Source organism: Pan troglodytes, chromosome 7, assembly GCF_028858775.2.
Source record: "Pan troglodytes isolate AG18354 chromosome 7, NHGRI_mPanTro3-v2.0_pri, whole genome shotgun sequence".
Classification (NCBI taxonomy): domain Eukaryota; kingdom Metazoa; phylum Chordata; class Mammalia; order Primates; family Hominidae; genus Pan; species Pan troglodytes.
In genome coordinates this window covers 96,387,619-96,405,307 of record NC_072405.2, presented here as the reverse complement: position 1 = coordinate 96,405,307, position 17,689 = coordinate 96,387,619, and the positions used below count along the sequence as shown (strand labels likewise).

The 17,689-nt window shown below is 40.0% G+C and overlaps 1 protein-coding gene across 1 annotated transcript in view; it reads right to left on the bottom strand.

The window, feature by feature from the left end:
* The window catches only part of ATP6V0D2 (ATPase H+ transporting V0 subunit d2), a 55,281-nt gene that overhangs the window by 10,331 nt on the left and 27,261 nt on the right, over window positions 1-17,689 (bottom strand). Inside the window, exons 3-5 of the mRNA XM_009455597.5 lie at window positions 4,192-4,370; window positions 2,297-2,376; window positions 872-949 (exon numbers count right to left, since the gene is read on the bottom strand). Of these exons, the coding sequence (XP_009453872.1) occupies window positions 872-949; window positions 2,297-2,376; window positions 4,192-4,370 (337 nt within the window). The remainder of the gene's footprint in view (window positions 1-871; window positions 950-2,296; window positions 2,377-4,191; window positions 4,371-17,689) is intronic.

Genomic DNA, 17,689 nt, shown 5'->3' with positions numbered 1-17,689 from the left:
TAGTGTCAGAGGCATTTGAACCAGAGCAACTCCATCTTGAATAGGGGCTGGGTAAAATAAGGCTGAGACCTACTGGGCTGCATTCCTAGATGGTTAGGCATTCTAAGTCACAGGATGAGATAGGAGGTTAGCACAAGATACAGGTCATAAACACTTTGCTGATAAAACAGGTTGCAGTAAAGAAGCTGGCTAAACCCCACCAAAACCAAGATGGCACTGAGAGTGACCATGGTTGTCCTCACTGCTACACTCCCACCAGCACCATGACAGTTTACAAATGCCATGGCAATGTCAGGAAGTTACCCTATGTGGTCTAAAAAGGGGAGACATGAATAATCCACCCCTTGTTCAGCATATAATCAAGAAATAACCATAAAAATAGGTAACCAGCAGCCCTTGGGGCTGCTCTGCCTATGGAGTAGCCATGCTTTTACTCCTTTACTTTCTTAATAAACTTGCTTTCACTTTACTCTATGGACCCAAATTCTTTCTTGTTGAGATCCAAGAACCCTTTCTTGGGGTCTGGATTGGGACCCTTTTCCAGTAACAACAGTATACTAAATTTGTTATTGTTTACAATCTATTTTTTACATACTACATTAAAATGAATCATAACCAAATCTGTGTAAACATTATTATTTTCTAATTCCAAGCTAACTTTTCCATGTAGAAAACTTCCATATTCCAACTTAAGAGTTGGAAAATACAACTCTTAACCAAATATATCAAATCATATGTATAATAAAATGTATTGCTTGTCTTACTTCTAGATTAAAAAAATTCAAAGATAAGGCAATATAAGTAAGGTTAAAACAATAAAAATATGTAAGCACCTTATTTAGCATAACAAAATTCAAGGACTCTTTCTTACCTCAAGAATGGGACACATAACTTCTGCTGTGACATCACCATGATTCTTACAGAATTTATAGAATGCCTCAAGGTAAGACTTAAAAAGAAAAAAGATCATAAAGTGATATAATGAATATATATTCCTTTTGAAAATGTCTAGATCAGCTTTTCATGGTTTATTAAATGCTTTAATGGAATCTGAATTACATCTCCCATAGGAAGAAATTTTATAATAAATTTGGTAGAAGCTTTCACATTGCAGCATGTTGCACAGTCTAAAAAAGAATTCCAGAAAAGGACAAAACTGCATTTATCATAACTTATAATTACTTAACAAGCACTTTTTTTGCATGGTTTTGGATTATTTCATATGGTTAATTCTTGCTATTTTAACAAGAGTGCCAAGTTCTTTTCTGAGATCAGTGAATAATTTTAGATTTAGCCCTATGCTGACATTTAGTCTCTTGTAGAGGCACATTTGGGATGGCTTTGAGCATGGAGCTATATGGGAAAGGCTGTAGGGTCAGACTGCCTGAGTTTGGATCCCAACTCTAATATGTTTTAGCTAACTGACTTCTTCCAAAGAAACCTTGGCTCTCCAAGTCTCAGTTTTCTCCTCTGAGGAATGGAGATAGCATAAACATCATATTTTTGCCAGGTGGATTAGTGAGTTAAGGCCTATAAATTGCTTAGAACGGTGCCTTCTGTTAGTTATATCTCAAGGATGCCTCCTCTAGGCCCATAAGTCACTTTACCAAAAGGAACACTGCCTGCAATACAATGCTTTTGAAAGGACCACATGTTTGAACACAGCATGCCATATATGTTCAGTTACTGTGTGTGAGTGTCCAAAGAGGCTATGGTTATTTGACTAAAAATGGACAGATTTTGCTCAGCCTAAAGTATATACAGCTACTCAAATGGTGGCAGCACAGTCCAGACAGTCAGATTATGCAAAGTGGTACCTATGATGCAGTGTACACAAATTGTTCATTCTGGTATGCTGCACACTGTAGATTAAAATTGTGTGGGCAGATTAGCTGTGAGATTCAGGGATACTAACAGGATTGAGGACAGAGATGAACACTACATAGCAGAAGGTTTGCTATGTATGCTGGTTGCTTTAAATGGATTGATATTGTTCACCCCATTTCTTCACCTACCATCATCCAAACACCTTTTATGTTCCAGGTACCATGCAAGGAGCTAGGAATATGGAAGAATAGGGCATGTTATTTCCTTTCAAATATCTTGCTGGCTAGGGGAAGCTGACATGCATGCATTTAACTAGAGGACAGGCCAGAACTATAAAAGCTATATTCCAAATATGCACAGTTTCATAATTGCAGAAGTTGGTTAATGAGTAAAGTAAGTTTTAATAGAGAACTCTAGTCACAATACATTGTGTAATCAAGAAAAAGACAATATTTGGGAAAACCATTACCTTGTATAGTTTATTGCGTAGCAATTCAATATTCAGTTCATCTAGAGCATTTTCAGACATGCAGTCTTGGAAGAATGGAGCTGAAAGCAGAGATTGCCATACCAAAAAATGAATCTTAAGCAAGATTATAAACTGTAGAAAATGTATCCTGAACACACCACCCTCTGCTCACTCCTGACAAGAACACTGCAGAGTTGCAATCCATACACTCCACTAAATAGGGCTAATAGTAATGAGGGTGAAAGCAGTTATTACTTTTTAAGCATTTATCATGTGTAAGCCCTAAACCAGGGGTCCCCAACCCCCAGGCCACAGACCAACACCAGTCCGTGGCCTGTTAGTAACTGAGCCACACAGCTGAGGTGAACAGTGGGCCAGAGAGTGGCTTCAACTGTAATTACAACTGCTCCCCACTGCTTGCATTACCACCTGAGCTCCCCCTCCTGTCAGATCAACGGCAGCATTAGGTTCTCATAGGAGAGCAAACCCTATTATGAACTGTGCATCTGAGGGATCTAGGTTGCGTGCTACTTATGAGAGTCTAATGCCTGATGATCTGTCACTGTCTCCCATCACCCACAGATGGGACTGTCTAGTTGCAGGAAAACAAGCTCAGGGCTCTCACTGGTTTTACATTATGGTGAGTTGTATCATTATTTCATTATATATTACAGTGTAATAATTACAGAAATAATGTGCGCAATAAATGTAATGTGTTTGAATCATCCCGAAACCATCCCCTCTCTCCCGTCGTGGAAAAGTTGTCTTCCATGAAACCAGTCCCTGTTGCCCTAAAGGTTGGGGACTGCTGCCCTAAACCTCACTCACTACACTACACACTGAATATACTTTCATTTAATCTTCACAACACCTTGGAGCTATTCACTTAAGGCTTTTTCTTGAAGTCCCTCCTCCTTCACTATCTAATAATAATATTTATTATTTGCAACTTTAGTATGTGCCAAGCATTGAGTTGTACTTAAAAGTGTGTTTTATTTTTAAAACTCTGTTATAAAAACATACGATTATTTCCAAAATGAGGAAACTGGGGTGAATTGAATTGCTCCTAGTCACCTTGCTGGGACCGGGCAGAGCCTGGTTTCATGCTCATGGTTGTCTGATTGCAGTCTCAACCTCTCTCGATCAGCCTATGCTATCTCAGTATCGGGTGCTTAATGATGACACAAATATTTTTTTTTTGCTTTTTAAAATATCTATCTTAAACAGCAACTATTTTGACAAACGATCAATAGTGAGTTGCTACTATCCAGATTTCCTGACAATATTAGATAATGATGCTTATACAATTATCTCTTTAGCATTTTGAACACAACTCTTGTTAGTGCCAAATTATAATGAAATTAACAATCATTTCATCATTGCTTCTGATGACTTGACAGATACTCTTGAGCATCTCAGAAAAATGACATTTTTAAACTTCCTGAAAGAAAATGCTTCCTATATGCAGCCTTATCTAGACAAAAATTTAAATGGAAGGACAAGAAACTAATTCTATAAAACCAAGCTAGAAAATTACATTTTTTTTGAAGAATGACAAGTTCTATTATTTATTTGCTATGACCTGGTATAAAGTGAAAGGTTTGAAGGTTGAGAGATGAGCTCCAGTTCCTTCTCTACTACAAATGGTTCACATGTGATCTGAGCAGGTTGCTTCATTTGTCCTGATCTGAAAAATGAGGGAGCTGAACTAGATAATTCCTTAATGTCTCTGCCACTTCCAGGAATCTGCATGGTATGCTACTGTATTCATGGAAAAAAAATTGTGAAATCAAAGTACATTTTCTTTTGGACCACAGGGAAGAAAAAAATAGTACATTTTCTAATGACTGTGATAACATACACAAGCAGCTACAAAATTACATAAGTGTTCCTACCTAATGGTGTTTCGATCAGAATGGCATTAAAGAGATCTGAAGGTGTCTCTGCAATGTTGACAGCTTCCATTTCTGTGAAACGGCCCAAGGGGTGGCACTTCCCCAGAATTTCTTTCACAGATTTTTTCTGCAATGCACCATTCATCAGCAGAATCACATTGTCTATCATATAACTGCACCTGGTTTAGAAGACAACTCAATCATTAGAGGACAGCTGCAAAAGGATAAGAAGCATCCCACAAGTAAAAAACACATACTGTTTAGGTATACACTGTTTCATTCAGAAAATACATGAGTCTCTTTTTATTTTAAACACTGGGGTTTAGGAGATGTGGAGAAAAATATATGACCTCTGAGACTGTCATAAATTGAAAAAGCATATTCAATATTCTTTTTTTTTTTTTTTTGAGACCAAGTCTCTCTCTGTCACCCTGACTGGAGTGCAGTGGCCCAATCTTGGCTTACTGCAACCTCCGCCTCCTGGGTTCAAGTGATTCTCCTGCCTCAGCTTCCTGAGTAGCTGGGATTACAAGCTCTCACCACCATACCCAGCTAATTTTTGTATTTTTAGTAGATACAGGGTTTCACCGTGTTGGCCAGGCTGGTCTCAAACTCTTAACATCAAGTGATCTGCCTGCCTTGGCCTCCCAAAATTCTGGAATTATAGGCATGAGCCACGGTGCCTGCACCTGGCCATGAAAAAGCATATTCAATATTCTAACAACTAACTAAATAAAACCTTGGCTGGTGGGAATATGCGGAAGAAGCCCCTCCACAGTCATTCTCAAATGTGATGGTGGGGGGTGAGGGTGTGAACTTGTTTGGTTTATCAGAATGGACAAAGGGCTTGAAAAGTTGAAAAACACAGACCTGGAGCATCTTACTCTACTTTAAAAACTGACTACTATATTTGAAACTGCAATGAAGCCTGTCACTGAGGATTCAAAATTTAATTCTAAAAAATACTGTGTAATTCTGTCCTCACATGAGATCACATTGTGAATTTTCTAGGCCACCTTCCTCACATCCCCGAGTTTATTAATTCATATTAATTCATATTTTAATGATTTTTATGTGATTACTTTATTTGGTATAAGCTCTGCTTGGGATACCCTGGGTGCATGTCCTGGTTCACTCATGTAGTCAGCACCTAAGATATTCCAAGCAATGAGGTTGAGAAGTAAATGAGACCTAGGGCCTTCCTTTACAGAGAATATAGCTTAAGTGAGGAAATGGACAAAGAATCATTTACAACAAATCACAATAGGGCATACATGCTATGCAAAATAAATTATAGGGTGGTGTGGAGAATCATAACTGGACACTAAACCAGTCCTGGAATTAGACTTTCTAGAGAAATGACAGTCAAGTAGAAACTTGAAGAATTAGTAGGAGCTGGCCAGCCAAAAGGGGATGGGAACTGTGGAAAAGCACGTTTCAAGGCAGAAGGGAGAACATTTGAAAAGCCCCAGAGATGGGAACACAAGGATACTCAGGGTGTTCCCTTTGCCTGGGAGGAGCACTGGAACTGGGGCTGGGGCTGAGCATGTTGGGTCCCGAAAGACAAGATGAGGAACTTGAATGTTAAGGGCAACGGATGATACTGACTGCCCTTACACTGGAGGGAATATTATGACCTATGTAAATGTTAAAACAGGAGAAAAGGTAAACAAACACCTATACAATGAGGTGCTTTACAAAAAGTTATCTTTTCAAACCATAGCTGCAACACTGTGAGGTATGTCGTATTATTATCTCCATTTTATAGACGAGAAACCAGAGGCCCAGAGAGGTGAAAATACAACCCATGATGACACACATAACTGACAGGTAGGAGAGCTGAGACTCAGACTCAGGCAGTCTGCTTCTGAAATCTTCCTCTGAACCCTCACATTATGTGCTTTTAGTTGTTGGGGTGATGTGTAGGTTTCTGGGCTTGACAGTTAGGCTATAGAGCCATTTATTGAGATGAGAGCATTAGGGGAAGAGGAGGTTGCAGTGGGTGCAGATGTTTTAGATGGAATGAGTTCAAGGTAACCAGGAGGTAACCAAGAGGAGATGTCAAGTAAGCCTAAGAAGTGTGTGCCCTGAAGACAGCTGCCGATTCGAGACATTTGGGCGAGCGGGTCAGGAGGGGTTAGTTTAAAGGTGGAAGCCGAAGTCTTGGGAGTAAGTAGGATCACATCGTAGAGTGCATGTAGAGAGTTCTTTCTTGGGAACTCTGGGGAACCCCAGCTTTTAAGGACCTTGAAGGAAATTCAGAGGGATGACTAGATGGGGGAAGGAGAATCAGGGGAGATAATTTTAGGAAGTTCTAGAGAGTTCTAAGAAGTGATTGGAGAGTCAAAGTCCACATGTAAGTTGAGACCTGGAAGTAGGCATCTGTAGGGTACAGCAACTAAGGGGTCATCAGAGAATGCAATGAAAACGCCTTCAGTGGAGTGTGTCTGTGCAAGGGAAAGGGAGAAGAGGATGGCGGAAGACTGGCCATTGTGTGTCTGAAATTAACGGGACATGGAGGCTTAAAGAATGGAGTTCATGCTGCAAGCTGACCTTGAAGGAAGAGAAAACCAGATATATGGAGATACGGGGGCCAAGGACACTTTCGATTTTTAGTTTTAATATGTGTCCTTTTAGGGTGGGAGGAAGAGAAGTAAAGATATTTAAGTGCTGAGGGGGAGGAGGCAGTTGACAAGGCGAGGTCGCAGATCAGAAGGAGGAAGGGACAATGCAAACCTAGTCCTCGAGGTTTCACAGTGATGGGAAGCTTAGCCACCTTTGTGAGATACACTTGAAAAATGATACCTTTTTACTGGATGAAAATGTACTTGAACACTTAGAAACATTGTCACCAGAGTCTGGCTGCATGGGGGACAGACTTCCTGGGCAGGGAATTCATTTCTAGCTGGAAAAGGGGGTCTCCTTCATTGTGGAGCTTCTAGAGCTTACCCCCAAAAATTCTAACTAAAGAAGATTTTGAAGCAGGCAATTATCCCTTTATAAAAAGCACATGACTATAAAGTTTCTTCACCTCCTGAACAGCAGTACCAAATTTAGACATTATGGAATTTTAGAATCCTTTTTATCTCTTCAAAATGATATTAAAATGGAAGTGCTTATTTAACTGTCCCTTTATGGCTCAAAAGCAATTACCTCAGAGGGCAATTGCTAGTACTTAATAATGCTTAGCAGACTCCAGACATTTAATTGTTCCCCACAACCCCCCCTGCAATGTAAAAGCATCTGAGCTGCGAACATTCCTAATTAGCAGAGGACTATTAGAGCAACGTTGACGGGCGACCAGCGTCAATGGTGTGAGCAGGATGCAGCCTGCATATAACACCCAGACCTGCCTCTGCAGTGTGTGCATGTGTGTGTATTCAGGATTTTTATTTTTACTTTTTTACTAATAGACAGGCTAAGCTCCATATTGCAATGAGCAAGGGCTTTATAGATGGGGTTCAATTTTATTTCAACTCTTACTGAGTGGCCTTGTTTCTAAAATGGAACAATAATACCAGTTCTTGCAGTGTTCCTCAGAAACATGGAGAACCCAGGGCTTGGCCCACAATGAGGGGCAGGGGTGTCTCTTTCCTGTCCCCTCTCTCATCTCCATCACACATAGGTACCAGGTATATAATTATCATTGGCTGTTGGGGTGACAGGGACATAATGTAACCAGAAGACAGTTTACTTTCTCCAGACTATAATCTTTGTAGATCTCCAGGGGGTCATGCATGCAGTGGTTGGGAAGCAAATAATTGCTGACATTGCCTGAGTAATTTTTGAACAAAAAGACACCAGGGTGTTTACCTAGTTCAAACCTCTGTTTTAAATAATTATCCTCATAAGTAGTGACAGAGCCACCCATTCAGTTAGGTTAATTTTTCTCCTACTCATGGTCTAGACAAATGTCCTTTGACACCTGTAAAAATCATAGTCACCTAAAACTGTGATGAGCAAATTACTTAATTTCAAAAATTTTAGGATATTAAAAAATCTTTAAATGCTAATTCTTTTTGAAGTTTTTACTATGTGGCAGTAATTATATGCACACTCTCACTCAAGCTTCACAACTCAATGCTGTAAGAACCATTATTAAGGAAAACTGAGGCTTAGCAGTACTAAATATCTTACCCAAGATCACAGTGCTGGCAAGCAGCAGAGTTGGGTCCCTAAAATCGAAGTGCTGGCTCCCTAGTAGGTTCAGATAAAAGAGCTCAAGCCAGATGATATTTTAACATTTCCATTTGATCTTAGAGCTATTCTTTCTCCTCCTGCTCCCTAGCTTATTTAAGGATCTCCAAGATAACTATAATATATTTTCTGTATGATAACTACCACATTCTGCTGCTATAACAGTTGCTAAGAGGTCAAATAATATAGAGCCATAATTTGGTAAGTTAGAGGAATTGCTCTTCTCTGAATAAAAATTTTAGTACTTCAGTGTCATTAGCAATAGCTGAGAAATGACTGTCATTCACTAAGCACTCTGGCATGAGATAGAAAAAGAGAAACACCTTCTAAGAAAAACACAGTTCAGTGAAGAAGCTCTCCAGGGTATTACCTCTTCATTGTCACACCCACCCTTTCCCACCCACCACCCCCAATGTCTAGAAAATGCGAATCGGTTCTCCCACTCTATAATTTTGCCATTTTCTGAATAATATATAACTGGCAGCAGATAATATGTGACATTTTGAGACTGGCTATTTTAACTCTGCTCAGTGTTCTTGAGATACATGTAATACATTCAAGCTGTTGCATGTAAACAGTTTGTTCCTTTTTATTGGTGAGTAGTATTCCATGGTATTGATATACCACAGTGTATTTAACCATTCACCTATTGATGGACATTTGTGGTTTTTTTCTAGTTTTTGGCTATTACGAATAACAACTGCTAAGAACATCTGTGTGCTGATTTTTATATTAAAATAAGTTTTATTATTCTTGGATAAATGCCCTGAAGTGCAGTTGCTGAGTGGCATAGTAAGAATATGTTTAGTTTTTTAAGAAACTGCAAGACTATTTTTCAGAGTAGCTGGCCTAATTTTAGTGCAGTTTTAAAAACTTTACTTCTTTTTAAGTGTCTTTTCCTTCCCTGTTTATAACTTATATTTCCTCTATGTGTATCGAGAACCACATCAGACAGAGTAATGATTTTTGCTTCAACTGTGAAATACAATTTAGAAAACTCAAGAGGAGAAAGAGTATATTGTATTTACCCATATTTTTCTCCTTTCTGTTGTCCTTTCTTTTTTCCTGTTGTTTCAAGATTACTCTTTTTATCATTTCCTTTGTGTTTTAAAAGCTTCGTTTAGCCATTCTTTTAGAGTAGGTCTGCTGGTGACAAAATCTCCTAGCTTTCCTTCATCTTAGAATGTCTTGATTTCCCCTTCATTCCTGAAGGATTTTCACTGAATACAAAATGCTATTTTTTTTTCTTGTCTTTAGTGCTTGAAAAATACTACACCGCTTGCTTCTGGCTCCATGAGGTGCCTAATGAGAAATCTGCTATGGTTCAAATTGCTTCTCTCTTATTGGTAAGGTGTCATTTCCCATAGCTTTCAAGATTTGTTTTGTCTTTTTTTCTTTCAGAAGTTTGATTATGACATGTCTTGGCCTGGATTTCATTGGATTTTTCCTGTTTGGGGTTTCACTTAGCTTCTTGAATCAGTCGGTGTGTGTCTTTTGCCAAATGGGGGGAATTTTCAGCCATTATTTCTTTGAATACTTTTTCAACCTTTCTTTTTTTCTCCTTTCCTTCTGGGATTTATTACTACTCTGTGTGTGGCCTCTATTGACACCAAGGCTAAAAAGAGGGCTCATTACTGCTGGGAGGTGGTCAAAGGCCCAGCTTCCCGCTCAGCCCTCTCTGACCCCACTTACAGCCAGGTAAGGGTAGACATCTGGGTCCCCATTGAGCATTTGCTGACAGGGGTGGGGTTGCAGTTTTTCCCATGGCACTTGGTTAGAGTAGAGCCATTATTATCTGAAGATTTTCTGCTTGTGGCCAGGCACGGTGAATCACGCCTGTAATCCCAGCACTTTGGGAGGCTGAGGTGGGCGGATCACAAGGTCAGGAGTTCAAGACCAGCTTGGCCAATATGGTGAAACCTCGTCTCTACTAAAAATACAAAAATTAGCAGGGTGTGGTGGTGGGCCCCTGTAGTCCTAGCTACTCGGGAGGCTGAGGCAGGAGAATAGCTTGAACCCAGGAGGCGGAGGTTGCAGTGAGCCGAGATTGCGCCACTGCACTCCAGCCTGGGCAACAGAGTGAGACTCCATCTCAAAAAAAAAAAACAAAAAAAGACTTTCTGTTTGTGAAGCTGCCCCTTTCCTGGTCCTTTGGCTAGAGAGAACAGCCTTTCCTTGGGGGCGTTTTTGTATGTGCCCATTGGCTTTCTGGGCTGTAAGATTCTCTAGCATCCAGTTAGGAGTGTATGAGGCAACCCGAAGGAAAATCCGAGAAACTCAAAACCAGGTCATTCCCTGGGTCTCAAGTTTCTTAGCCAATCAGTCTTCTTCTCTCTATCTTTTAGTTATTAGTGTCCTCCAAGACGCCAATACTTCAACCACAATAAGATAGCATCTTACCCCATTTAGAATGGACAGTATTAAAAAGACAAACAATAAAATATGCTGGAGAGAGGATGTGGAAAAAAAGAGATTCTTATACACCATTGGTAGAAATTTCAATTAGTACAAGTACTGTGGAAAACAGTAGGAAGATACCTCAAAAAACTAAAAACAGAAACACCATACAATCCAGCAATGCCACTACTGGGTATCTATACTAAAGAAAATAAATCAGTATGTCAAAGGGATACCTGCACTCACATGTTTATTGCAGCACTATTCACGATAACAAAGATATGGAATTAACCTAAGCATCCATCAACAGATGAATGGGTAAAGAAAGTATGGTACAGATACACAATAGAATACTATTCTGCCATAAAAAGAATAATATGTCATTTGCAGCAACATGGATGGAATTGCAGGTCAATATGTTAAGTAAAATAAACCAGGCACAGAAAGCCAAATATCATATGCACTCACTCATATGTGGGAACTAAAAAAAGTTGATCTCATAAAGGTAATGAGTAGAATGACAGATAATAGAGGCTAGGAATGGTGGGTGGTAGGGAGGGGGAGAGGAGGAGAAGTAGATTAAGAGGTATAAATATACAGTTAGATAAAAGGTATAAGTTCTATAGTTAGACGTAAGAGCAGGGTGACTATAGTTAACAACAATGTATGACATATTACAAAATAGACTGATGGTTCCCAACACAGAATGACAAATACTCAAAGTCATAGACTCCTCAAATACCCTGACCTGATCATTACACATTCTATAACTGTAAAAAAAAATTGCATGGACCCCATAAATATGGAAAATGTTATGTATCAATTAAAAAAACAACACACTAACACTTCAAATGGTCCTGTGGTTTGTTTAGTGCCCTAAAGCTTTTTATACCTCAGGGCTATACATCATAGTATGGTGTAAAAGGATGGTGGAAAAAGAACAGTTGTGATAAGGAGGTGATAAGGGGAACCCAGCACAGTGTTCTGACTTCAAGTACTCTTAGGTAGTTTTAGTATATATACATATAGGCACTCAGGATCTGGAAAGTGGTCATCTTATAATCACTCCTGTCTCCATAACCCTTGGAAAGCATCCTGTAGACCTAGGGGGACATGTATAAAAGTGGAAAGTTTGCTGTCCTATAGAATGTTCAAAATTATTCACTAAGATAGGTTTTAATTTCTTTCTTTTTTAAATTTCAATTTTTGCATATGTTTTTAAATGGACATAAGGCTGGGTGCAGTGGCTCCCAGCTGTAATCCCAGCACTTTGGGAGGCTGAGGTGGGCAAATCACCTGAGGTCAGGAGTTCGAGACCAGCCTGGCCAACATGGTAAAACCCCATCTGTACTAAAAATACAAGAATTAACTGGGCGTGGTGACAGGTGCCTGTAATCCCAGCTACTCGGGAGGCTGAGGCAAGAGAATCACTTGAACCCGGGAGGCAGAAGTTGCAGTGAGCTGAGATCGCATCACTGCACTCCAGCCTGGGCAACAAAGTGAAACACCATCTCAAAAATAAATAAATAAAAATGGCTGGATGTGGTGGCTCACACCTGTAATCCCATCATTTTGGGAGGCTGAGGTGGGCAGATCTTGAGGTCAAGAGATCGAGACCATCCTGGTCAACATGGTGAAACCCTGTCTCTACTAAAAAATACAAAAATTAGCTGAGCTTGTTGGTGTGCGCCTGTAGTCCCAGCTACTGGGGAGGCTGAGGCAGGAGAATCGCTTGAAATCAGGAGGCAGAGGTTGCAGTGAGCCGAGATTGCACCACTAAACTCCAGCCTGGAGACAGAGTGAGACTTTGTTCCCCCCACCCCCCACACAAAATAAATAAATAAATATAAAATTGACATAATATATTAGAAAAATGCATATAATATATAATTAAATATGTTATCATATTATTTTGGGCTTGTGTGTTAATGATAGGTATATGATTAAAGGATGGTGATCACTGATCTAAGGGGACAGAAGGGACATTGGACACTATATGACAAAGAACCTCTGGCCACACTGTTATTTATCTCTAAGATAAAATCCAAAAGGGTCTCTGAGGTAGAGAAGGGGAGAGTTAAGATTTCTCATGTGCTTACGAGTACTGAGTCAGAGTGAGCAGAGACGGAGATAAACCCAGACCTTGAGAACAGAATTGAAAGGGGAAGAACTGGGGTGGGGGGTCGTTATGGCCAGCAGACATGCTCCGAGGCTTCCCCATAGGGCACATGGGGAAGAGGACAGAGGCAGGCAGCTGGGCATATTATTCTTCCTCTCAAGTAGCAGAAAGAAGGAGGGCTTCACTCTGGGGAGGGAGTGCTTCTCAGGGTGCGTCTGCCAGGATTTGCAATGGTATTTGATGAGTGTAAACACCCCTCCAGGACACCTTCCTCCTCCTTCCTGGAACTTGAATTCTGTGATAATTTGTCTTATCGTTGCCCTATCTCCCAGGCCTGTCGTTTTCTTTTTCTACTTAGCTCATTCTTTATTTTGTTTTTCCTGTCTGTCTCTTAAGCATTGCAGACACTGAGATTAGAAAAACTCTGTTTTGTAAAATTATTTTTAACATAATTTAATTTTTAGAATAATTTTAGATTCACAGAAAAAATTGAGATGATGGTACAGAGAGTTTCCATATACCCCATACCCAGTTTCTTCTCATTAACATCTTAAAATAGTATGGTACATTTGTTATAATTAATGAATCGATATTAACATATTGTTATTAATTAAAGTCCATACTGTGTTATTTCCTTGGTTCTTAAGGGATAGAAAGGAGATTTTTGCAAGGAAGAAGGAGAAAGAGTGAAAATGGTAAAAAAGAGCACAAAGAATTGTCACAAAGTGAATGGGACAAGGCAACAACAGTAAATGCCATGGTGAATTAGGAAACAGCTGAAAAAATATCCATTGGACTTAGCTATTAGAACGGCTTTTGGTGACCTGATGGGGAAGGAAATAAGACCGAAGTGGGATGAGGAAATAAGTGAGAAAATAGAGAAGTATAGATTATTTTTTTCTTTTCTTTTCTTTTTTTTTTTTTTTTCTTTTCGAGACAGGGTCTCTCTTTGTGACCCAGGCTGGAGTGCTGTGGTACAATCACAGATCACTGCAGCCTCGACCTCCTGGGCTCAAGCAATCCTCCCACCTCAGCCTCCAGAGTAACTGCGGCTACAGGCATGCACCATCATGCCTGGTCAATTTTTTTCCCTTTTTTTTTTTCCTGAGACAGAGGCTCACTCTGTCGCCCAGGCTGGAGTGCAGTGGCACGATCTCGGCTCACTGCAACCTCTGCCTCCTGGGTTCAAGCAATTCTCCTGCCTCAGCCTCCTGAGTAGCTGGGATTATAGGCACGTACCACCACGCCCAGCTAATTTTTGTAGAGACGGGGTTTCACCATGTTGACCAGACTGGTCTTGAATTCCTGACCTCAGATGATCTGCAGGCCTCGGCCTCCCAAAGTGCAGGGATTACAGGCATGAGACACTGTGCCCGGCCAATTTTTTTCCTTTTTTATAGAGACAGGGTCTCCCTGCGTTGCCTAGGCTGGTCTCAAACTCCTGGGCTCAGGCAGTCCTCCCACCTCAGCCTCCCAAAGTGCTGGGATTACAGGCATGAGCCACCATGCCTGGCCAGATTATTCTTTTCAACAAACTTGGCATCACAGGGTGAGAAGAAGTAGACAATTACTGTCTTCACAGGGTCGCTGTGCACACTAAATCAAATTACACATAGGAAAGCAGTTTGTAAATCATAAAGAAGTTGTCACAGTAGGAGCCCAGGCTTTGAAACAGATAAACCTGATTTAAGCCCAGCTCTGCAACTTAAAAACCCTAAGAGTTCAATTTCTTCAGTTTTGAAATGAAAATATTCATTCAACTTTGAATGGTTGGCATCAGGCTTAGTAACACATATGAAAGCACTCGTAGAGTGCCTTGGATAAAGGAGGCCATACACTGTTAGAAGAAGATATTTTCCTGTAAACTGGACTTTGCAGGAAATTATAAGCCACATCATCTTTAATGTAAAACATTTGAAAAGTTTAGTTGAGGTAAGCCTGAGCTTTCTTCATCTCTGTAGTTTTGGATTTAGTTTTAGCTAAGAGAGTTCTTTCTAAATTTACCTATTGCTCTTAGATAATAGGAGATTATCATGTCAGTTGTGGTGTGAAGACAAGAAGCTGAGTGATACAGTCATTTGGAAGGCTGGGACACCAAAAAAGAAGACCATAAATCGTATTACTCAATAGTGTTAGGATACTAGCCCTCAAGTCTGATTTACACCTATTTCATAAAACCTATTACCATCTTGTTTTGTATCTTGTAACCCCAGAGTTGTCTTTGTGTGGTCATTATTTTATATGATGTTTCCTTTAAGTTATCCGAACCTCAAAAAGTTCAATATTACTTCTTTGGAAATGTAATCAGTAATCTCAAAACATTGCTTGCCAACTGTTTGTCAAAACTGATGACAGCTTTCCTATAAAGAGACCTGAGCCCCTTTGCTAGAGGGAGGCACCTCAATACTCAGTCTGAACTTTGTCCTTTGGGCCTGAGAGAACATTTAACTTGGTGATGACAACAGCTTCACTGTCTACACACATTGTGACTAATATTTGGCTTGATCACAGGAGCCACATCCCTTTTATTGTTTGTTTGTTTGTTTATTTATTTATTTTGAGATGGAGTTTCACTCTTGTTGCCCAGGCCGGAGTGCAATGATGTGATCTTGGCTCACTGCAACCTCCACCTCCCAGGTTCAAGTGATTCTCCTGCCTCAGCCTCCTGAGTAGCTGGGATTACAGGCACCCACCACCATGCCCGGCTAATTTTTTGTATTTTTCGTAGAGATGAGGGTTTCACCATGTTGGCCAGGCTGGTCTCTGCCCGCCTCAGCCTCCCAAAGAGCTGGGATTACAGGCATGAGCCACTGCCCAGCTTTATTTTATTTTTTTAGAGACAGGGTCTTTGTCATCTAAACCCAAGTGGCGCAATCATAGCTCACCACAACCTCTAATTGCTGGGCTCAAGTGATCTTTCCACCATGGCCTTCCAAAGTGCTGAGATTACAGGCATGAGCCACTGTGCCTGGCCCAGAAAGCCACATCCTTGTATCAGGCCTTGATTGCTACAGGCTTCCTTTCTACCTAGGAGGCCAGATCCACATCCTTCATCTGCAACATGTAATCTAATTCTTAATGACAACCATTTTGTTTTAGGTGACCAGAACTATGTGAGATGTTGGCTAGGTAACAATTATACATACAGAATGTACAAGGATAGGGACATATAATGCATGTTCAGGCTGGGAGCTGTGGCTCATTCCTGTAATCTTAGCACTTTGGGAAGCCAAGGCAGGAGGATCGCTTGAGCTCAGGAGTTTCAGACCAGCCTGGGCAACATGGCAAAGCTGCCTCTCTACAAAAAAGACAGAAATTAGCTGGGTGTGGTGGTGAGTGCTTGTAGTTCCAGCTACTCAGGAGGCTGAGGTTGCAGTGAGCCATGATCACACCACTGCACTGCAGCCTGGGTGACAGAATAAGACCCTGTCTCAATTAAAAAAAAAAAAAGCATTTCAGGGGTCATTGTTCATGGAAAGGATCGGTGTGTGTGTGTGAAAGGCACCTTTCATTTATGAGTTTCATTGAGGAATTAAATAATTTATAAAAGTACACCAAATATATTTCACACTTTTTCAATGTATGAATTTTCAAATGAAAGTTTTCCTTGATTACATTGGTAAACATTTTTTGTTATACTGTGGATTTGTTCAATCCAGCACTAACCACATATGCTTACATGCGGCAACCCTGTCATATCACGTGATTTCCTAGTCAGCTGAATTTAGAATATCCCCATAAACATTCTTCTCTCTCTTAAAATTTCACATTTTTGGTAACATTTCTTCCTTTTCTGAAGCTTCCCTTTTTTAAATAGAGGAAGTGAAAATTAAAATAATTTGAAAAAGCAAACAATTTTGCTGTCACACTTGTTTTTCCTTGTAGCAAAATAAAATACTGAAAAGTTACTTACAAGTCAGCATTGCCACAATAGCATATTTTCGAACAAGAATGCTGATAACTTTGCATTTCCCAAGCCCTTGGTTGCTCTGGAATTTTAAGAAACCTCTTCAGTATTTAAGATTCTCTACAATCTTGGTCTAACCCCACTGTTTAGATTAAAAATTCTTCAAACTTAACTTGTCCTTTTCTACATTAATGTCTTGGTTCCTACCCTTCTCCAGATGTATAAAGTTTCCCTTCCTTACCAATCCTCTAAGGCCATATTCTAGTATCATATTTTTCATGAAGCTTTTCAAATGTCTCCAGCTAGAGGTGATATCTTTTTTCTTTCTAAATTTCTGTATTTATATTTATCCTGGGGTGAAATAAATTTTCTATATACATTGGCAGTAGCAGTGATGAACATAAGGACTAGTTAGCTCATTCATTCACAAATATTTAATACTATTTAGTGTGACATAAGGCTTGGATTCCAGTACTAATTCTGCCACTGTAGAGCTGTGTGCTTTTGAGTAAGTCGTTTTACATGTTCATTTCAAACATAGTTATTTACAGATAATAAATAACTATAGGGGAGTGGGAGAGGGAGAGCATCAGGAAGACTAGCCAACGGATGCTGGGCTTAATACCTAGGTGATGGGATGATCTGTGCAGCAAACCACCAAGGCACACGTTTACTTAAGTAACAAACCTGCACATCCTGCACATGTACACCTGAACTTTATACTATATACAAAAAGATATATATATATATATATAGGCTGAGCACGGTGGTTCACGCCTATAATCCCAGCACTTTGGGAGGCTGAGGCAGGTGGATCACTTGAGGTCAGGAGTTCGAGACCAGCCTTGCCAACATGGCAAAACCCAGTCTCTATAAAA